The sequence below is a fragment of the Rhinolophus sinicus genome, linkage group LG05 (assembly GCF_036562045.2).
Source record: "Rhinolophus sinicus isolate RSC01 linkage group LG05, ASM3656204v1, whole genome shotgun sequence".
In the NCBI taxonomy this organism is placed as follows: domain Eukaryota; kingdom Metazoa; phylum Chordata; class Mammalia; order Chiroptera; family Rhinolophidae; genus Rhinolophus; species Rhinolophus sinicus.
The window spans coordinates 61,738,256-61,761,518 of NC_133755.1; the positions used below are offsets into that span (position 1 = coordinate 61,738,256).

General features: G+C 42.9%; 1 protein-coding gene and 1 long non-coding RNA gene across 2 annotated transcripts; one reads left to right on the forward strand and one right to left on the reverse strand.

Moving 5' to 3' along the window:
• Positions 1-16,455: 16,455 nt before the first annotated feature.
• LOC109460714 (uncharacterized) lies at positions 16,456-21,602 on the reverse strand. Its single transcript, XR_002139552.2, has 3 exons — positions 21,465-21,602; positions 19,993-20,207; positions 16,456-16,731 (listed from the first exon to the last, which is right to left on the reverse strand). It is a non-coding gene; the product is annotated as an uncharacterized LOC109460714 (long non-coding RNA).
• A 21-nt stretch (positions 21,603-21,623) lies between these two features.
• TMSB10 (thymosin beta 10) lies at positions 21,624-22,712 on the forward strand. The gene is made up of 3 exons (XM_019756386.2): positions 21,624-21,764; positions 22,038-22,152; positions 22,429-22,712. Exons 2-3 carry the CDS (start codon positions 22,053-22,055, stop codon positions 22,461-22,463), a joined length of 135 nt encoding a protein of 44 aa, XP_019611945.1. The 5' UTR covers positions 21,624-21,764; positions 22,038-22,052; the 3' UTR covers positions 22,464-22,712.
• Positions 22,713-23,263: the final 551 nt, after the last annotated feature.

Below are 23,263 nucleotides of genomic sequence, written 5' to 3' on the forward strand. Positions count from 1 at the left end.
TCAAGAACTCAAAAAGAAGTAATTAACAATTATTTCATACTCTTCTCCCCCACTACAAATGAGTTATCAACCAGTCATCTGTGGCTAGAGGGAAGAGGAGGAGGAATAATTTCACAAAACATGACGAGTTTGTTAATTTTCTCATTTATATTTTGTGGATTTCTGCTTTTATTATTACTTTCCTTCTAGTTTCTAGTAACTTCTAGTTACTTCCCTCTTTTTCTAGCTTCTTAAGGTAGAATCTGAGTTCTAACTTTGAATATGTCTTCTCTAATGTAAGTATTTAAAGCTATAAATTTCCCTCCAAGCACTGCTTTAGCTGCATCACACCAACTTTGAAAAGTTATATTTTCGTTATCATTCAGTTGGGAAACTTTCTAAGTTCCCTGGTGATTTTTTTCTTTGACCATGGATAATGTAGAAGTATGTTGTTTAATTTCCAAATTACGGATTTTTCTATATATTGTTATTGATTTTTAATCTAATTCCACTGTACTCAGAGAACATCCTCTGTTTGATTTGAACCAGTTTAAATTTATTGGGACTTGTTTTATGGCCCAGGATATAGTCAGACACTGAGTTTGAAATGTCTAGTGCATAGATAGCTTTGTTAGTTTGTAACATTTTTTCAAGTGGGGCTTCCTGCCTTAGCCAGACCTATTCTTCAGGAGGATTTATTCTGTAAGACAGTGTTCAAACATTCAGTAGAATCACATCTACTCTATATACATGTCTGTCTCTACAGACATCCTTGAGTCCCCTGTCACTCCACAGTTCTGCCCCAGACCTGCTGACAGGTAGGCTGGCATGGCCTGGTCCTCATTTGCCTTTTAAAGACATCTAGGCTGAAGGCTTTCCTGACTTCCCCTTCCTGGTCAGGAAGGAAATGCTAACTGTACCAGTAGCCCCCTCTTTGCATATCTACAGAGTTTCTGTATTTAGTTCAGCTCCCTCACTTGAGTATTGTACTTGGTCCATACCTCCTGCATCCCACTGCCAGAGGCCCAGATGTTCCTAAACCTTTTCCTGCTCCTTTCTGTTTCTCCATGTATAGTTGATAACCTTGGCAACCTTCCTATGTCCTCCTACTCTTAAGTTCTTCCTCTGTGTCCCTACCAATCTTCCTGAATTTACACAAACTTGTAAAGCTTGTCCCTTCATAGCAGTCACCTGAGGAAATTATACCTGGAAGACTTTTTGCTTTTTCTCAAAAATCATATATTCCTTCAAAAACAAAGGTTGTGGGGTCTGCAGAGGATTTTCCATGGCTTCTGCCATACCTCTGTACCTTTGCCCTGCCTGGTATAGCTGACCTGCAGCTATCCGAGTCCTGAGTCACTTAACACACTACATTTCCCAATCTGGTCGGACAGCCCACGTGTGGTGGGCAGGACCCCTTGATCCTGGTATTCATGCTTTTGTCTAATCCCCTCCCCTTGAGTGTGAGCAGGACCTGTGAGTTGCTTCTCACCAATGGATGTGGCAAAGGTGATGGGATGCATGTGATTACTTGTACATGATTATACAAGAGTGGAGTGCCAATTCTTGCTACAATCTCTCCATTGCAGTTTTTGAAAAGTAAGTTGCCATGAGACCTACAGCCATGAGAACCTGTCAGGGAACAAAGAGAAGTGAAGTGACATTAAGGAAATAAAATCCACCTCACTTGCTGGTTGACTGGATGTGGGAAAGAGGACAAATAAGAAACTTCTGGGAATTAATGCCCAGAAAGGACCTCCAGACCATACCCTCTGGCCTCCACTTTGCAGCCACAGTGGTAAGAGGGGAGTGAACACACACAAGACCCCAATTTCATAAGTGTTTCCATGGTCATTCATGCAGCAAGAGCAGTAGGGGAAAGTGGGAGCCAACCTCTTGTTTCCGCCATACTTAGGAGCACCAATTTCTAGATCTCCCCAAAACTTGCTTACCCCAGCCTCCCCATGAAGTCTCTTGAACTCCCTGACCTTCCAAATACCCTTGCTGGTCTTTAGTCTTGCCCAACCTTAACAAAGTCTTAAATGCCTCAAGCATTTTCCCTTTGGCCTGAGACTGGGAAAAAGCCAGACTGAGCTGGAGCTTCATCTTGTCTCTGCCACTTATTAGCTCTGTGACCACAAGACTCATCTTCATTTGCTTCTTCATCTGCAAAATGGGAGTAATAACACTTGTCTTGCAGAGATATTGTAAAGATTAGATATCACGTAATAATATATAAAAAGGCAAGTAAAATATATAAAATTAAAAGTATTAGATAATACCCATGATATAGAAAAACTCCTAATTTTAGAAAAGGAGAGAAAGAAAAACGACATCAGCCTAGTTAGAAAATCTGCAAAGATCATGAAAAAGTGAAAGGAAAGGAGAGAGAAAAGAAGGGAGGAAGTAAAGGAGGGAGGGAAGGAAAAAAGAAAGAGAGAGAGAAGGGAAAATACAATAGTCAATAGATAAATGAATAGATCCTCACTAGCAATCAAATAAAAGTAAATTACTTCTGGAGATGGATGGTGGTGATGGTTGCACAGCGATATGAATGTACTTATTGCCACTTAACTGTACACTTAAAAATGATTAAAATGATAAATTTTATGTATATTTTACCACAGCTTTTAACATTTTCTTTTAACAAAGCAAAATAAAGCAACTAGGTGCAGTTTTCACCTCCCAAATTGGCAAAAATAAAAGCATGAAAATATTCAACAGGAATGTAAAGGCTGTTTCTAAGGTAATTCGGCAACATTTAAAAATTTACATTCCCTTTGACCTAGAAATTGCAGTGTAGGATTCTGTCCTTAGAAATATTGACACATATGTGCAAATACATACCGACCACAGTTTGGGAATCACCGAGCTGGATTCACTGCAGCATTTACAATAGTGATAAACCTCAACAATCCATATAATGAAAAGTTATGTGGCCATTTGAATAAATGAGGTACATCTTTATGTCCTGGAATGGAAAGGACACACATCAAACTGATGACCTCTCCTCTGGCAAGAAAGTGGGATTAATGTGGGGGAGGGGAAGGAAGGAAAGAGGGTCTCTTAGTTTTTATTCACTATGCTTCTGTATTGCTGGGTGTTCATTTGTTTTTTAATAACAAGCACACCTTTTATAATTTCTTTATAAGTAATGATTGTTTTAAACGGAATGCCTTTTGAGCACGTACTCTGTGGCTTGTGCAGTTGGGAGTGTGCCTTACACGTCAAAACCTAGTGATCTACTCATTCTTCCTACCAGCTACAGAGCTCTCCGCAATGTAGCCTATTTGCCATTGTCCGTGATCATGAATAATACTGCAGGGAATCATGCAGTGAAGAAACATCAGAGCTGAAGAAACATCAGGATTATCTTTCTTGTTATTCTGACTTGTTTGTCAGAAGCAGTGGCCTGAGCTGCTGGCCTGGCCAGTTCTTTCCAAGAGACGCAACATGCTGCCAGCACCCCCCAGCCATCTCTCTGTTGTCTGGCTGCCGTGACCCCCACCTGGCCCCCTGAGACCCCACCAACCTTTGTAACGCCGCCCTGGCATCTGGCATCTAATATTTGTATAAACAGAGGGGGAGGCTTCTCTGTTCCTGCTTCTCCCATTCCCTGCCAGAGGTCCGCTGTTTCTCGAGATAGCAGGTTCTTTTTGCCCCATGAAGGGCAATCCATATGGGACCCATCCTCATGTTAGTAGCCTAATGTTAGTAGCCTTAGTGAGGGAGAATCTCTGCCCAGATCCCCTCCCACCTGCAGGCCACAAGCCATCCTCGCCAGGGGAGCTGAGATCTGCTTTCCTTCTTCCTAAAGATGCTATGAAACTTGCTTGTGGGCCCAGAATTCCAGCCTAAGCAGCGGCTTCTCTTCAAGTGTGCTTGGACTTACTTATTCCAAGGACAGATCTATGTCTACAGAGAAAAACATATTTTGTTTAATTTTTACTAAATTTATTGGGGTGACATTAGTCAAATGATACCATGTTTCCCCGAAAGTAAGACCTAACCAGAAAATAAGCCCTAGCATGATTTTTTGGGATGACATCCCCTGAACATAAGCCCTAATATGTCTTTTGAAGCAAAAATTAATATAAGACCCGGTCTTATTTTCTGGGAAACACGGTATAGGTTTCAAGCATACATTTCTATAATGCATCATGTATATCTCACATTGTGTGCTCACTACCCAGAGTCAGTTCTCTTTCCATCACCATATATTTGACCCCCTTTACCCTCTTCTGCCACCATCCCCCCTCCTCCTTACCCTCTGGTAACCACTAAACTATTGTCTGTGTCTATGAGTTTTTGTTTCTTTTTTTGTCTTGTTCCTTTGTTGCTTTCAGTTTTATATCCCACATATGAGTGAAGTCATATCATTCTTGACTATTTCTGTCTGACTTGTTTTGCTTGGCATAATAATCTCAGATCAATCCATGTCACAAATGGCAGTATTGCATCTTTTCTTTTGGCCAAGTAATATTCCATTGTGTATATGTACCACATCTTCTTTACCTAATCATCTATCAAAGGACACTTGGGTTGTTTCCATGTCTTGGCCACCGTGAATAATGCTGCAATGAACATAGGGGTACATATATCTTTACGGATTAATGTAAGAAAAATATGTTTTCCAGTCTCCCAAAAATGAGGCATCAGTAAAATTATTTTTTCCAGTTGGTCCTTGTACACATACATATACAACTTTTTAAAATACATTTTGAAATTCATACTTGATATTTTTCCATAAAATAACTGCCATGAACATGCCAGTCACTCAGTGTCCCCTCTATCAGGAGTCACCCTGCCTTCATTCAGGGGAGCAGGGCTGGCGTAGGGAGGTTAAGTCACTTGCCCAAGGTCATGCATCCGGTAGGCGCTGGATTCAAACTCACACACTCTAACCTCAGAATCCAGACTTTCACCCACTTCCCTATACTACCTCATCTCGTTACCAGCTTACATTTTCATAAAAAGGAGATATATTTACTTACATTTTCTAATATGAAGATTTTTAAAACACACACAAAAGAAGGATAAAGAGCACAATGAACCTGCGCATACGTATTACACAGCTTTTGAAGGACATGTTAACATACCCAGAACCAGTGTTCCACGGGACAGTTTGGGCATCTTAGACCGAGGTCAATGTGAATAGCTCCTCCAGAACTTAATTAGGAGAACATGGGAAGGACCACTGAGGCCCAGGAGAAAGCAGACCAGACCCACGGGGGAAGCAGATAATATATAAGAGGGGAGCATGGGAGGCATGAAAACCAGGGGGAATGGGAAAGTAACTGAGTTCCTGGGGGCTAACTGGCAACAGACAGTGTCAGCCCTTCAGTACTGTCTCAGCTACAGAGAGCCACCTCGCCCTTCTGATGGCTGTCTCAGCCCATCTCAGCACAACGCTAGCTCCAGAGTTCCCCTGGGTGTCATGGGAACTGAGGCTGTCACAGCTTGACCTCTCTCTGCCCAATCTCACTTCCCTCTTCCCCTTCAACAGGAGTTTATCCAAGGCCACTCCTTAATAACCATCCTGGGGGCCAGCCTGGTGGCTCAGGCCTTTGGAGCTCCATGTTCCTAATGCAGAAGGCTGCTGGTTGAATTCCCACATGGGCCAGGGGGCTCTCAACCACAAGGTTGCCAGTTCAACTCCTCAAGTCCCTCAAGGGATGATGGGCTCCACCCCCTGCAACTAAGATTTAACACGGCACCTTGAGCTGAGCTGCCTCCCGGATGGCTCAGTTGGTTGGAGCGCGGGCTCTCAAACACAAGGCTGCCAGTTCGATTCCTCGAGTCCCGCAAGGGATGGTGGGCTGTGCCTTCCACAACTAAGATTGAAAAGACAACAACTTGACTTGGAAAAGTCCTGGAAGTACACACTGTTCCCCAATAAAATCCTGTTCCCATTCCCCAATAAAATCTTAAAAATAAATAACCATCCTGGATATTAAACCATCTCAAAGTCTGCTTCCCTGGAAACCCAGCCTGTGACACCCCCTTTCCCTTAAGGAAGTCCCAGTGAGTCTCTGTTCCTTGCAATCCAAAGAGCATAATTAACAGTCACCCAGCGAGTCACCACCATAATGGGGCTGGGATGACTACTAGACCCCATGTTTGCAGAAAACATACAGACATCAGGATAGGAGCAAGACAAAGCAAATTGAAGACTCTGTTATACTGCATGTGCCCAGGGAATATGACCCATATTTGGGAGGGAAATTTAGCTTTCTTTATTTCTCTGGGAATGCTTGGGAGCCCACCCCAGCAGACACGGAGTGGGTGAACCAATTAAAGTTACCTCAGTCTCTTCCTGCATAAAGCAGTCTTTGGTCTTCATTGAGCACCTCCTAGGAGAAATGCTCAGTCTTTAGGAGTTCCTTTTTTTTCCCTTCTCCCCAAGGAGGTCCAAGGAAGGCTGCTGGTTCCAGGGTCCCCAAGGACCAGGGACTAACCTGCCTCTATCCATGCTATACCTGCCTCTGAAGCACCTATTGTTGTCACTCAGGGTCTGTTTTCTTGGCTGACCTCCTGACTTTGCAGATTACCTGAGATCTACTGCCATTTTTCCTACATCTCTGGGGCCCTCTTCATGGGGCCACTTCACTCCTGCAGTGGTGACACCCTCACCCCTTCAAACTTATCAGTTTGGGCCCCAGAGGTATCTCTGGATGCCATGAGCAGGTCATGGGGAACTGGTCACTCTCTAAGGCCAGGCTGCCTCATCTCTGTGATGGCACTTTTTTTTTTTAATATTCATATCTTATTTTTCTAAATGTCAGAGTTCTCGGTCAGACTTGAAAACACTTTAAAACAAGTCTTTGGCAACCTCCAACTTATTCTCGATGACCTTGACATCCCTCTGGCCATAATCTTGAGACCAGAAGGGCATACAAAAAGTCACCTTCTGTGATGGTTTATTTAATGTGTCATCTTGGTTAGGCTATAGTGTCCAGCTACTTACACATTATATTACACACACACACACACACACACACACACGCACACACATCAAGTGGTATGATAAATGTTGTGGAAGAATTATCAAGCTGGATGAGGCTCTGGATACATAAGGAGAGACATTTAGTACAGAGCCTAGCACATTGTGTTAGTTATTTCTGTTAAGGTCACTATGTCACCCAAGCTAGCTGGAGACCTCTCTCTGTCACCCACTATGTCCCATCCACCATTGCTTATTTTCTATGGTGATTAATTCTCAAATTCTTCAGCTTTTTATCCCCACTGACACTCTGTGAGACTGCCGCTCATTATCACTTACCTGTATCATAGCAGTAATCTCCTACCCTCCCTGCATCCATCAAATCCATTGACATCGTGACAATAGCAAACACGTGCACAGCCTTCACTATGTGCCAGATGCTGTTCTAGGCACTTTGCAACCACAGGAAGTGCCTACTATTGTCATCACCATTTTACAGATGAGGACACTGAGGCCCAGAGGAGCTAAGTGCAGACCAGCCTCTGCTCCCCTTCTTTGCCTCCTTTTTTGTTCTTCCATGCCTCACTTCTGTTGAGATTTACGCCAACATAATTTCACCAACTCTGTCACTCAGGACCATGAGATCTAGGGCAAATTCCTTCAGTTCTGTCTTAGTTTGGACTGCCATAACAAAACACCACAGACTTGGGGGGGTTTAAACAACAGAAATGTATTTCTCATAGTTCTGGAGGCTGGGAAATCCAAGATCAAGGTTTCAGCTCTTAGTGAGACCCTCTTCCTGGCTTACCGACTGCCGCCTCTCACTTCTCATCCCAACGCGATCTTTCCTCTGTGCGCATGTGGAGACAAAGCTCTCATGTCTCTTCCTCTTCTTGCAAGGGCACTAATCCCATCAAAAGAGCTCCACCCTCATCTAAACCTAATTACCTCCCAATGGCCCCACCATCTAATACCATCACATGGGGAGTTAGGGCTTCACCATATGTATTTTGCAGGGACACAAACATTCAGCCCATAACAAGTTACCCTTGTTTCTACAGAAAAAAATAGGGCTAATAATACTTCCTCCCAGAGTTGTTATAAGAGCTCAACCACCTGGTAGTAGTTGCAGCTACTGAGATAGCACAAGAGAAACGTTAAGACCAAGCCGGCCACATAGTTAAAGATCCCATAAATGTCAGCTATGATTACAAGTGGCATTACGCATTCCTTAGCTCATCTCAACGTCCACAGCCACATGGATCAGCTAACACCACCACTGGATCTGGTGTAGACTTGTCCTGTTATACCCATCACACATCATCACATCTATCGATGTGTCCATTTCCCATTATAGACCACAAACATCTCAAGTCACAAGGTCACAGGCCAAGACACCTTGGAATTCCCCACACCTGGCCTAGTGTCCAGCATCTGATAGGCATCCTGGAAATGCTTGTTAAATAAATATATGAGCAAATGAAAGAATGAACCAGGTCAAGTGAAACTCAGACTCCCAGGTGAGAACTCCCTGATTTACTCAACTGGTCACAATATTGTTACGTGCTTTGGGGACAGAATTCCTATGTTTGTATCAGTTCACAGAGAGCTAAAAGTCAGAGTTCCTATTCCGGACCAAATTCAGGACCTGCACTGTCATCTGATTTAAATGTTAATGGGTGTGATGGGGTGAATTGTGTCCCCCCAAAATTCATGTTACAGTGCTAACCCCCAACACCTCAAAATGTAACTGTTTTTGGAGATAAGCCCTTTAAAGTGGTGATTGAGTTAAAATGCAGCTGTTAAGGTGGGGCCATACTCCAGGCTGAGTGCTGTCCTTGTAAGAAGAGGAGATTTGGACACAGAAAGGAATCAAGGCTGTGCGTGCACAGCACAACCATGTAAGGACACAGCAAGAAGGCGGCCATCTACAAGCCAAGGAGACAGGCTCCTGAAGAAATGAAACCTGCTGACACCTTGATTTTGGAGTTCTAGCCTCCAGAGCTGTGAAAAATAAATTTCTGTTGTTTAAGCCCCCCAGCCTGTGTTATTTTGTTATGCAGCCCAAGTCAACTAATAATACTGAGGGCAAGGCCTCACCCCTGCCCCTTCCACTTCTGGAAAGCTTCCCCCAACTACCTGGCAAACCTTTTCCAATCAATTCTGGATATTTTTTCTTTTCTTAATTTCAGGACTCGGGCATTTTCCTCCACCCATCATCACCACCATCAAAACGATGCTGGCCTTTAACATTTCCAGAAACCTCTTTGGAAACATTAACATTAATCTCGGGAGCATTTATTGGGTGGCCTGAAATGATAATAGAACAATACTGAGACTAGCTTAGAAAATACTATAGTGGAGTAGTAGCACAGTGTAGGGAAATTATAAAAATAAACCCAAGTAGTCGAATGGCTCCCCTTACAGAATACATCTCAGCTACAAAATGCTTTCACATGCTCGTCTCACTGATCCTTGTGACAGCTCAGCTTTATCCCCATGTCTTAGATGACGAACTTCAAGTTCAGAGATGTGAAGTGACTGCTGGGGGCCCAGGGCTGGTAGGTAATGGTGCCAGCATGTTGACCCAGCTCCCCTGACCCTATGAGCTGTCCAAGGTGCTTTATAAATATGTCTACACTTTCATTAGAAAAGGGGGCTTTGCCTGAGAGCAGTTACTACCACACTCCTTCCTGGAGAGGCAATGGCAGTAAGTCAAACCCTTGTTGTACTAGGCTGTTGTAAATTAGTACGCCCTCTCCAGTGAGCTGGTGATTGTCTTTTCATAAGGCTTAACTGGAGCGAAGCGTAGAAATTTGGCTCCAAGCCAAAGAGAAACATATTGCATAAAAGAGAAAAAGAATATGAATTCTGAAATGAGCAAATTAACTAAAAATAACATGGCAATTTTGCATAGTCTTTAAGGAAGAGGATAAAAAATGTAGTATGCAAGAGCCATTTAATTTTATGCAAATTAAATAGAAGTCAGAAATGAATGAAAATTGGTGCAAACTACAAAAAATAACTAAAGAAACAGTGAGAACGTATCCTACATAGACACTTGCACAGGTTTTGTTTGTTTTAATTCATTTGCAGCAATGTTTATAGTGGTCCTTTCCATAGACCCAGGCAAGAGAGACTGGCATGTTAGAGGACTTCCCTCCATATACAAGTACCATGCAGGCCCAGGGCACAGGCTTCCTCGGCTCTATATGCTGGAAGCAAGGGGTGCAAGGGGTGACTGCACCTCAGTGACAGAGAGGTCTGTGGGCTGTACCACTGCCAGCATCAACAATTACATGCTTCGGTGTTTAGGGGTAGTTGGAGGGACAAAGCACTTACCTAAGCACCTCTGTACTTGTACTTCTGTACCTGTTCTCCCATAGATTCTTGCATAACCAGGATCCCCAGTAGTACCAGGTGGCCAAGTTCTTGCTCCTTTTTCCATTGCAGTCTGTACCTCCAAAAATTAGCGCAGGAATTCCTGTAGCTACAGGAATTATTAATACTTATAGATCAACACAGTATGCCCAACAGTTGTATAGGACAGCTGAGGACTATTTTGCAATCATAAATAGCTCATATTATTCTTTAATTTGTGTGCATGTCAGTCTAAACATAACACAAATGAAGCAAAATACAGATTATTTACATTGGCCATGAGATAGACATTGAATGCGAGAACTGCAAAGAGTTTAATTTTTCTAAAATCATTCATTGAATTTAATCACATCTACAAAACGTTTAAATACTTTGTTTTTAAATAATGGGGGTTTACACTTTTGAAATTCACTAACATTTATATTTTGCTTTAGAATAATAATGTTAATATTTTAGAAGAAAATTTTTTTCAAAACGTGAAATCTATTTTAAGTTTTGTGTTTTACATCATTGAATTCACATTTTTCATGAAAATATCGTTGATCCCCGTTATTCATAGATGCCATAGTTGAGAATTTGCCTACTTACTGAAATTTACTTGTAACCCCATAATCAATAGTCACAGGGATTTTGTGGTCATTTGAGGACGTGCACAAAGTGCCAAAACATTTGAGTCCCAACCACATTCCCAGCTGAGGCCAAACAATGCAGCGTTCCACCTTCCATTTCAGATCTCATGCTGCAAACAAGCGTCCTTTTGCGGTCTGTTTCATATCCTGTTTTTCTCACTTTTATCGGTGATTTCACTGTTTAAAATGGCCCCAAGCGCAGTGAAAAATGCTATGTAGAGTTCCTAAGTGCAAAAAGACTGTGATGTGCCTTACAGAGAAAATGCATTTGTTAGATAAGCTTTGTTCAGGCATTTTATAATGTTGGTTGTATGATTTCAGTGTTAATGAACCAACAATATATGCTAAGTAAGGTGCCTTTCAATTTTCAATAGAAACACACATAGAACAAGGCTATGTATTGATCAGCTGAAGAAAAGGTTGTGACCAGAGGCTCACAGGAACCTAATTTTGTATTTCCCCTAGGAACAATGGTTTAGCATTTAATTCAGCATTGGTGGGACTTTATAGAACATAACTACCCTAAATAACAAAAATCAACCATATAATCAAATTCTGTACACTTTAAACACAATTACACTTTATTTTTTAATTGTTTAGATCATTACTATCTATAGAACAGAAGTTATGTGAAAATATTGATAACAACACACTTAGTAATTATGCTTAAGTGAAAGCAAAAAAAAAAAATTGTGGAATACATTTCCAATAATTTATGAATCACGTATGTCTTTATCGTTCTTTCAAACATTCCCAACCCATCAATAGAACACCCAGAGCTGCAGAATACTTACAAAATTCAGTCATCTGTGATATTTTGCCCACTTTTGCTCATACAAAAACTATCTCTTTTCACATTTTTTAAATGTGTTATGAAATTGTATCTGTTATGCAGAAGGTTAGAATGTATTTCATTTAACACTATGCTCGCTAGCTTTATAACTTAAATATTTAGACATGCACTATGTGAATCTCCATTTGCACTCTTGTCCTGGGCCCTGCAAACATTAGGGGGAGTAGTCTGTGATAGCAAACTGCTGAAAACAATATCAATGTAGATCAATATGGTATTGATTAAATAACATGTGTTACATCTGTATAATAGAATCACATGCAGCCTTTAAGAAGAAAAAGAAAACATGGTGGACTTGGAGCTAAATGGCTAGGATTCAAATCCTGTCTCTACCTACTAGATGTGTGACCGTAAGTTATTTAACCTCTCTGTGTCTCAGTTTCTTCATCTGTAAAGAGGGAAGTACTAGTACTTTGTTGATAGGATTGTTGTGCGATTAGAGTCAATACATCTAAAGTGCTTAGAACTGTAATGGATACAAAGTAATTCCGTATTTCCCTGAAAATAAGACCTAACCGGACAATCAGCTCTAATGCATCTTTTGGAGCAAAAATTAATCTAAGACCAGGTATTATATTATATTGTATTATATTAGACCCAGTATTATACTATATTATATTATATCTGGTATTATATTATATTATATTATACCTGATCTTATATTATAGTAAAATAAGACCGGGTCTTATATTCATTTTTGCTCCAAAAGACACATTAGAGCTGATTGTCCGGCTAGGTCTTATTTTCGAGGAAACACGGTTGTATATAAATTTAGCTATCAGTATTATTATGTTCATTATTTGCACTGATATGATACAATCTCCAAGATGTACTAAGAAAAAAGTACAGTGCAGTGTGTATTCATACACTATCACTTATAAAAATAAATTTTTAAAAATGTGTATATCCATACATGCTTGCATACCATATATGCTTTCAAGCACATATACTTGAAAGAAAACACAAGAAATTGGCACTAGTGATCGCTTCCAGGAAGGGAAATGGGAGATCTGGGGCTTGGAGGTAGGTGAGAGATTTTACACTGTATGTTCCAGTTACTCTGCATAACAAATCACCCTGAAAAAATCTCAGTGGCTTAAAACGACAATCATGCATAAGATTCACAATTGCTGTGGGCTAGGAAACCTGACAGAGCCCAACAGAAATGGTTCACCCCCACTCCATGATTTCTGTGGTCTTTACTCTCTCATTGCTTTTATTTCATTTGGTCACTATCGTAGGTTGATTTTTCAGGTCTGTGGACCCCCCTAGACTGTGTGAGCCTTCGGAACAGGACCCTCAGCTTATTCATCTCTGTATCACGAGCAGGGCATAGCATAGGCACTCAGAAAAATCTTGGTGGAGGAATAAAGAAAGACAAATACATGTCCTCATTTTCCCCAGAGTCCTTTTATTCTTCATTTCCTAATCCCAGGTATGCCCCCCACCCCTTCACTGGCTAATAGCATGCCACAGAGATTGACACTGCAACCCTAGAAATAAAGCCTTATTTGTTCTTAGGTAGACACACCTTGTATCTGAGCAACTTTTCCAAGAATTTTATCAATTTAGAGCACTAGTGCTATAGACTGAATGTTTGTGTCCCCCAAAATTCATGTGTTGAAATCCTGACCCTGAAAGTGATGTGCCTTTGGGAGGTGATTAGGTCATAAGGGTGGAGCCCTCCTGAATGAGATTGATGCCCTATAAAAGAGACCCCAGAGAGCTCCCTAGGCCTTCCACCATGTGAGAATGCAGTGAGAAGATAGTCATCTAAGAACCAGGAAGCAGGTCCTCACCAGACACTGAATCTGTCTGCACCTTATCTTGGACTTCCCAGCCTCTGGAACCCTGAGAGATATGTTTCTGTTTATAAGTCCCTCAATCTATAACATTCTGTTATAGCAGCCCGAACAGACTAAGACAACTGGGGTACAAAATATAGGACTGAAGCCCATTGGCAAGCACGGTTCAGGGAGCAGACTTCACAGATACATCAGGGGCAGGAAACCTACGATCTCCAGGCTTTCCATTGAAGTAGACACAAGCAGGGAGGGAAGAATGATATTCATTTGGGAAAAATGTACTTCTTAACATTGATATGAAAGAAAAACACAGAAGATAGACTATTCTGTCAAAAGACACAAGTAGTAGTAGCTAACACAAAAACTCCACTGAGGAAGCGAATTATCTTTGGGGAAAGAGCTCCATCAGTTACATATGGTAGAAAAGGAGGCCTGTCAACCTCCTTTCAGCAAGAACCAGGGTAGCAAAAAAGAAGTACATTGTTCTGCTGGAGAGAAAGAAGGAAGTTGGTATTTCTCAGAGGGATGAATGAAGAGAGGAAGGAGTGAATCAGAAAAGGAAAAGAGATAGTGAGACAGTATGGGTTTGGGGCTACCTAGGAGAACCACAAAGGGTAGATCACCCAAGGCACAAAAAGGGATTTTAGGTCCAAAGATGTGTCATTAAAAATATAGATTTACTCCTCCTAACTCACAAACCTTTAGTAAAAGCTGTGCTACAAACACACCAATCTTAAGTTGCTTTGAAGAAGAGAGTCAAGACCAAGGATTTACCACGTTTGGTAAGCATCAATATGGAGACACAACAATTCAGAGAAACCAGAAGTAACCATAAGAACAGAATATTTCTGAAAATTCAGAGTAACCATGATCATGGGAGTGCATCAAATAGGAGCTGTAATCATTCTCATCTAGATCTTTGTCAGATTCCAGAGGACATCTGGGTTACATAAAAATTTCAGAAACATCTGTCTGGTGGAGGTAAAAGGAGAACTTAGGAGTTAACGGGATGATTTCTGAATAACAGATGCTAAGGCACTGATTGAAATGCCCCATTACAGCAGTGTTTAAACTGTTGGTCACAACCAATTAGTGGCTCATATAAACAAATTGGCAGGTCACAATCAATATTTTTAACAAAATAATAAAATGGAAAGGAATAGCTCAACACCACTAGCCATAGGGAAATGAAATTAAAACCTTGATGAAATATGACTCTACATCTATTAGAACAGCTAAAATTAAAGATAGTGACAATACCAAATACTGGTGAGGATGCTAAGAAACTGGAAATCTTACACACTGCAGGTGGGAATATAAAATATACAGCCACTCTGAAAAACTGTTTGGCAATTACTTATAAAACAAACATACACTTACCATATGACCCAGCAATCACTCCCCTGGACATTTATCCCAGAGAAATGAAAAGTTATGTGTACAAACAGAAAAAAAAATGTACAAAAATGTTCACAGCTGCATTATTTTTAATAGCTAAAAGCCAAAAATAGTCCAAATGACCTTCAATAGGTGGTATATTCATACCATGGAAATATTCAGAAATAAAACTGAATGAACTACTGGTACACTCAACAACTTGAATGGATCTCAAGAGTATTATGCTGAACGGGAAAAGCTAATTTTAGACAAAATTTTAGAGATGGAGAACAGAATAGTGGTTGCCAGGGGTTCTGGGTAGGTGAGTCTCTAAAGGAATTCCCTTTGTGGTGATAGGGTAGGTCTGTATCTGGATTGTGGTGGTTGCACAACTTTATACATGTGATAAAATTGCATAGAACTATACATACATGCACACATGCACATACATACATACACACTATACATACATGCACACAAGTGCACATAATAATTGGTGAAATCTGGAAATGGTTTATAGATTGCACCAATGTCAGTTTCCTGACATTGGATACATTTTCCTGATTTGGATACTGCATTATAGTTATGTACAATGTCACCACTGAGTACACAGGGTACCTCAGTGTACTTTCTTTGCAACTTCTTTTGAATCTATATTTCAAAATAAAGAGGTTTTAAAATGATAAGGAATAGAACAAAGAAGGTTAGAGTGCACCACTCACAGTAAGAGAGTATTGTTCTGGTGAAACTTTTGTTTCATTTATGTATGTCCATTTGAGCACTGAGTCACAATGTGAAATGTATTTTTAATGTACTTCTTTGGTGGAGGGGTACTGGAAGGAATGGTCATCAAGGTCAAAAACAATTTGAAAACCACTACTTTATAGCAAGCTTGGAAAACTCAGACCTAGAAGAGCAAGGTAGACAGTGTGAAGAAGTAAAACAGGTCTGGTTCATTAACCTTTCACTGCATTAATTGATTTCAAGTTTGTTCTCCAAAATGTGTCAAAAATCCACAGAAAATAATTATAGTATTTATATTTTTAAATAAATACAGTTAAGGTGCTACATTTTATTAAAATAAATAATTACTTTAAAGTATAAAAATTTCCTATTGTTATTCATTCTTGAAAAACACAAAAATATAGAAAAATGTACATTTGCTTTCCTACACTTCCTTTCCGGAACACTGAGCTTGCGGGGTAAAGTTGAAAGCCGCTGTCAGTGGCATGGAAATATCATTCGACTGTAGACGAACGTTGCAGCGAAAATGTTAAGATTGTCATCACTCATCTTTCCCATATGCCCTTCATAGCTCTTACCATGGCAGGTTTCAAAATGATGTAAATATTCTTTACTTCCACAAATGAACATGCTCTTTCTTAATTTTTTTGAATCATATGGTAACCTTGATCCAGCCATTTTTCCCACTTTTGATAGTGAACTCGTTTATCTACTGCTGAGTAACAAATGACTCCAAACCTTAGCAACATAAAACAACAAGTATTTATTATCTCAGTTTCTGGGAACAACTTAGCTTAGGGGGTTCTGGCGCAAGGTCTCTCAGGAGATTGCAGTGGAACTGTCAGCCAGAGCTGCAGCCATCTGAAGACTCAAATGGGGCAGAGGATCCACGGATGAGCTCACCTGTTGATAAGCTCAGCTCCTCACTGGCTGTATTGGCCAGAGACTTGACCTCCTCACCACATGGGCCTCTCCGTAGAACTGTTCCCATGGCAGCTGGCATCCCCCAGAACAAGAGATCTAAGAAAAAGAGAGAGAAAGCCAGGCACCAAAATGGAAATTAGTCTCTTGTAACTTAATCTCAGAAATGACATACTATTTCCTCTGCCATATGCCAATGGTCACACAGACTACCCTTGTACAATAGAAGAGGTGACTACACACATGTGGGAACAGGAGGCAGGGATCATTGGGGGCCATCTTGAAGACTGACATCCACAGATAGAGACCTGTGAACAAGAAATACTTCTCTAGTTTAAATAAACATCAGTGCATACATGATAAATGGCAACTGACATTGGTCTCCATGCTGGGAAGACACCAGGGAGTGGTGGAGAATCCAGTAACGTGAAGAAGACATATCCCGTTTCAAGGGGGCAGCAGCTAATCATGGCTGCCATGAGCAAATACAGACCCAGTGTTCTAGAGCTTTGATTTGGAAATCTTCCGATGTCTGCATATTGGCTGAAGTTTTTTGTTAAATTTAATGTGGCCAAACAAAACAAATTATGCCAGCTGAATCCAGTCGCCAGTTCTCAAACCCTGATGCAAGATCTAGGCAAGGATGGTACAGCGGTTATGAGCTCAGAGTTTGGAATCAGCTAGACCTGGATTCAAGTTCCAGCAATGCCAATTGCCAGCTGAGTAACCTTGACCAAGCCTCAGATCCTACGCTATAAATCAGAGATGATAAAAAAAATAGCACCATTTCACACTATTTTGGAGAGGATGAAGTGAGATAATAACACACAAATTCCTTAACACAGGGCCTGGAACATAGCAACTGCTCAGTAATGTTAGTTGTCGTCATTATTCCTATTCTAGCACCAGAGATGAAAACTGAAACAATAATATCCTCACTCACACTGCGGCTGGTAGCCACTTGGGCAACCTAAGCAACCACCAAGGTTTATTTAAGGGTTCATCCACACATCCACAGAGAACAATCATTACTGACGCTGAACCTCAAAGGCCCACTTTACTTTCTTCATAATTTTATCTTGGACAAGTCCTTAAATTCCATGACCTACAAAGAGAAATAGCATTTTGATGGCACGGAAAATGCAGAGGTCACATCCTGATTTCTTTGCTTCCTGAAGCTCCTTTGTATGAGAGTCACACAGCTATTTTCAGGCTGGCAAAACTGGCACACAAAAGGAGTCTGTTTCACAACTGGAATGAGAGCAAAAGGACCAGGGAAGTCATCTAGGGAGAGGCCGTTTTGTTCACTTGTGAGCCTACTCTGGCCCAAGGCCTGAACTATCTCTATAACAGTCCACATATTTGGCTATCCACTACTCAGTGAATGTCTCTAATGACAGGGAACTCATCACCCACCACAAAGTAGCTTATTCCATTTTGATTAGGAATTTTATGCATTTGTACAAACAATATTGATTGAGCACTTACTGCTATATTTCATGGATTGCCTTTGGTACTGGGGATACAGTGGTAAACGAGACAGCACTGGTCTCCCATTTCCTACTGTGGGAGACAGACAATAAACAAAGTAATGAATATATAACATGTTTGGTAGAGATGGATTCTATGAAGAGAAATGAAACAAGATAAAGGTTTATAGAACGACAGGGGTGTTGTTCTATATGAGTGGCCAAGGAGGGTTCTCTGAGATGAGACTTAAGCAGCTTTCTAAATGAAATAAAAAGGTGCACAATGTGAATGTCTAGACTAAGCAGGACCTCTCACATGAGCATCTCAGCAAGGGCAAAGGCCCTGAAGCAACAGTGAATGTCTTCCTTCGAGTCAAAGGAAATCTGGACGGAACTCTTCCTTCCTCATCATAGAGCCACAAATCTCACTGCCACGAGAGTTAAGCATGGTGATTATGTCTCCCTGTCCTTGGAGGGTTTATGGCCAGGCCAAGAGCTTCACATCTGTCCCCAGCAGATTCATCTCATCATATTTTGTCCATTTCTCTACTGAATCAAGCTTGCTTTAGCATTTAGAGTTGCATCCTTCCTAATATTATCAGCATTCTATCTACATCCCCATTCAAGTCCCTGAAAAAAAAAGTCAAATTGAACAGGCCTGAGGGTTGGATTCCCTTGGCAATTGCCAAAGGATCCTCCACCCCCAGGTTGACAGTCACAGAAAATTCCTTAGGTCCCTCTTAACAGCTCTACATTTTCCAGAGCATCTTTCTCAACAAAGAAGATGGAAATGTGATTGGAGTTGAGTGGCTCAGCTTTCTCTATACCATCTGTGAACAGTATACACGTTCCAAGAAGCAGGCTGAAATGTTTTCAGACATACTCATAAATGACACCCAAGTCATAAGTGAATACAAGGCATAAGCACGTGATTGTTAACTGATTTGAAGTCATTCGTTTACGGCACTAGACTTGTAACTTAAGAGTCTCGTCATCTGTCTATCTACAACATCCAGAACACTGCCAAATATTTCATGGGCATTCGATAAACTCATTTATTGAATGAGTATATGAGATCTGACAATTAAGTTCGTGAACTTGTTGCAACAATGTTGCTAAACTTTTTTTATATCAGAGGGATTATTCATTATGAAATTGTACTAACTGGACAGTTAACCAAGTTTACTATTTGGAAGTGCTGAAAAGGCTGCGTGAAAAAGTTAGACAACCTGAACTTTTTCACAATTCATGGCTCTTGCATCATGACAATGCACCAACTCACACATCACTGTCTGCGAGGGAGTTTTTAGCCAGTAAACAAATAACTGTATTGGAATACCCTCCCTAATCACCTGATCTGGCCCCCAGTGACTCAGTGACTTCTTTTTCTTTACCCAAAGATAAAGGAAATATTAAAAGGAAGACATTTTTATGACATTCAGGACATCAAGGGTAATACAATGACAGCTCTGATGACCATTCCAGAAAAAGAGTTCCAAAATTGCTTTGAAGGGTGGACTAGGTGCTGGGTCAGTGTACAGCTTCGCAAGGGGAGTACTTTGAAGGTGACCGTAATGATATTCAGCAATGAGGTATGTAGCACTTTTTCTAGGATGAGTTTGTGAACTTAATTGTCCAACCTTGTATGTGTATTATGGAAGATATGTAGGAAAAATCCTCAACTGGGACCTGAGACCCTGGCACCACTAAGTTATGATTTTTTCACCTCATGGTGTTCTAGTTATGTGTTGCTGCGTAACAAAACATCCCAAAACTTAGTGACTTAAATCAACTACTTTTATTTTGCTCATGAATCTACCATTTGGCCAGGGACAGCTGTGTCTGCTCCACTCAGCATTAGCTGGGGCAGTTTGAAGCTTCAAAGACTCACCTGCTTGCAAGTTTAGTGGTTGATGCTGGCTGTAGGTTCAGACCTCAGCTGAGGCTGTGGCTGGAATGCCTACAAGTGGCCTTCCCTTGTCGGAGCTTGGTTTTCTCAGAGCATGGAGGCATCCTGAGAGACAGTTTGCTGAGGAGCAAAACTGGATCCAACCAGCAGCTAGGTAGGAGCCATGCCCAGCCTAGCCCAACCTAGCAGCATCTGACCTGCAGATAAACGAGTGAGAATAAATGTTCTTTTAAGCTGAGTTTTGTGGTAGTTTGTTACATAGCATGTTGTGGCAATAGTTGACTGATACACCAATAAAATGTGAGTGTGGCCTTCTAACAAAGCTGCCATACTATGCTTCCACTTGATGCCTGTTCTTTATTTCATTTATTATACCAAAGCTGTTTTACAGATGAAGAAACTGGGCTGCAGGAAAAGACTTGCCCCAAGTCACACAAGAAGTTTGGTATAGCAAACTCATAAGCCTAAATTTATTTCCTTCTGCTCCAAACACACTGAGGAAATGTGAGAAAAACAAATAAAATCAGGAAAGGACCACACAGAATTGAGGATGTTTCCACCAAGTGCCACTTTAAAAGAGCTTGGTAAAACTCCTTGACACTTGAAAAAAGGTGACTAGCTTCACCCCCTGGGTTAATTTATGGAACTTATCTAAAGATGTTGCACAGGCTGAAAATACAAATTTTCTAAGAAAGATCTGAATAATTATACAACTCCTATAATGGGTTAATAAGGAAAACAAGGTTTGTAGGGATATCTTCAAGGTTAACTTCAAGGAGGAAAACTGCACCCTCGGACACAGCATTCCTAGGAACCCTGAGAGAAGAACCACCACCGGAGAGCCCTCTCAGGACTGCCTGCTCCTGCCACCGCCGTTCAAGCAGTTCGTGCAACAAGCACGAAGGAGCACCCGCCACGACTCCGGCAGCAGCTGCCCAGCTCTGGGTTGGGAGACGACGACGAGAGGGCAACTGATCCCCAAGATGAGCAAAGAGCAATGGAAGGCTATCTGCTCCTCCACCCCAAGTCTCTACCTCTGGGACCCCCTGTTTGGATTCTTTTGATGCGAGACCACGCAACGGCTCAGCCTCCAGAAAGAAAGGAAAAGGGCGGAAAGGGGTTCTGGTGGGGCAAAGGCAAAAGGCCTGGGGCTGAACAGGGGTGTCTCCTGCAAGCAGGGACCGTTGCAGAGCGCGCGTGCACGCCCGCACACCCACAACCACACACACACACACACACACACACACACACACACACACACGTTAGCCCACCCACAACTACACACACACACACACCCGTTAGCCCACCCACAACTACACACACACACACACACACACACACACACACACACACACGTTAGCCCACCCCAAACCCACGCCCGTTCTGCGGGTAGGCAGCAAATTCCCGGAGAAGGCAGTACAGCCCCAAAAGAAAACCGAGGGCTCAGCACCCACCCTGGCGGCGCTCGCGGTCTCCACGCCGGGTGCACCACGAACTGGGGATACGGCGCGCAATAGCCGCGGGCGCGGGAAGAGCCGCACCCAGCCCGGCCCGCAGCGGGCGGAGGGCGCGGCGGGAAGCGGGCCGCTCGCGCGCAGCGCCCGCCCCGGCTGCCGGCACCGCCCCCGCTGCGGCGAGCGAGGGGCGGGGCGGGGCGCGATGTATATAAGGTGAGGGGCGGGCACCGCTCTTTTGTCTCTTGCTGCAGCGACGGGAGCGGTGACCAGAAATCTCGGCTCGAAGCGAAGACCAGGGTGAGCACTGCGCTGGGTGGGGAGGCCCCTCGGGGTGGGGTCGGAGCGAGGCCCCGGGCCAGCGCGCCGCCGCCCGGGCGCCCTTCTCGGACCCCGACGGGACGCCCGGCGGGCGGACACCCCCTGGGGCTGCAGAGAGGGTGCGGGACACGCCCGGGTCCTGGGCCTCGAGGTTGCTGGGAACGCCCGGCAGAAGCGCCACGTCCGGAGGCGCGGGCGGGGAGCGGAAAGGGGTACGCCGGCCCCGGCCAATCGCCTCGGTTTGCCCACTAGGATTGTTTTAAGAAAATGGCAGACAAGCCCGACATGGGGGAAATCGCCAGCTTCGATAAGGCCAAACTGAAGAAGACGGAGACGCAGGAGAAGAACACCCTGCCGACCAAAGAGAGTGAGTGCCCCCCCACCCCCACCTCGGGCCCACGGGCCGCAGCCCAGCTCCCCACCCCACCCTGCTCCCCACCCCACCCTGCGGATGCCTACTCCCTGGGCGGTCCCGGGCCCCGTTTCTGTTACACAAAGCGCCTGTCTCCCCAGCCCCAATCCTCTTTCTTAATCCCCAGACCTCGTGGCTCCTCGCCCACTCGAGGTTTGTAAGTCCATCGGTTTGGGGGCTTGCAGGGTGTTCTCTCTCACCCCCCAATGCCCGCTTACTGCTTTCCACCAGCCATTGAGCAGGAGAAGCGGAGTGAAATTTCTTAAGAACCTGGAGGACTCCCCACCCCCGTCATCTTGGAGACTCCAGTCGTGATGTGGAGAAGGAGCCACCTGCAAGATGGACACGAGCGACAAGCTGCACTGTGAACCCAGGCACTCCGCGCCCATGCCATCGGCTTGTGGGTCTCTGAGGGGACCCCCCCCCCAATCGGACTGCCAAATTCTCCGGACTGCCCTGGGATATTGTAGAAAATTATTTGTATGATTAATGAAAATAAAACACACCTCGTGGCATGGCTGGCGTGGTCTGAGTCTTAGTTGGGTATGCGTGGGTAGTGCAACTGCAGCAAAGCCCCAGGCGCCAGAGTCAGAGTTCCTGCCGCAGGGCGGGGAGGGAGTCACAGATGGGCTGGCTTGGCAGGACCGTTTTTAATTTTTACCTGCTTCTTCATAAGATTTCATGAATATTAGCTGCTTAGCTCTTCCGATGCAATCCATGTAAAATTAAACCCCATTTTGTCATTCTTGGAAGCTGTTTTGAAAAATGCTTTTTCAGAAGAGCAGGGCAGGGTTTATATTTGATAAGCTTTTATAGTCCTGTTTCTGGCCTCAAAGCTCTGATTCACACCAGGAGAGTACAGTGATTTAAAGTCTGAGAAAAAAGGGGGAACAGACTAAATCTGGAATGGAGGAATTGGGCGAGGTCACAGTCTCCAAAAGGCTTTCTCTTGGAATTTAAAGAGGAGGCATTAAAACAAAAACAAAGACGGGATCCAGAGGAACATCAGAACTAGAGTAACGAACATCTGAAAGTGAAAGAGTTGTGGCCACAACCTAGCTTTAAC

Coding starts and splice junctions, on each gene's coding strand:
- TMSB10 (XM_019756386.2), top strand. CDS start 22,053: ATGGCAGACAAGCCCGACATGGGGGAAATCGCCAGCTTCGATAAGGCC. Junction 22,153..22,428: donor CACCCTGCCGACCAAAGAGA/GTGAGTGCCCCC, acceptor GCTTTCCACCAG/CCATTGAGCAGGAGAAGCGG.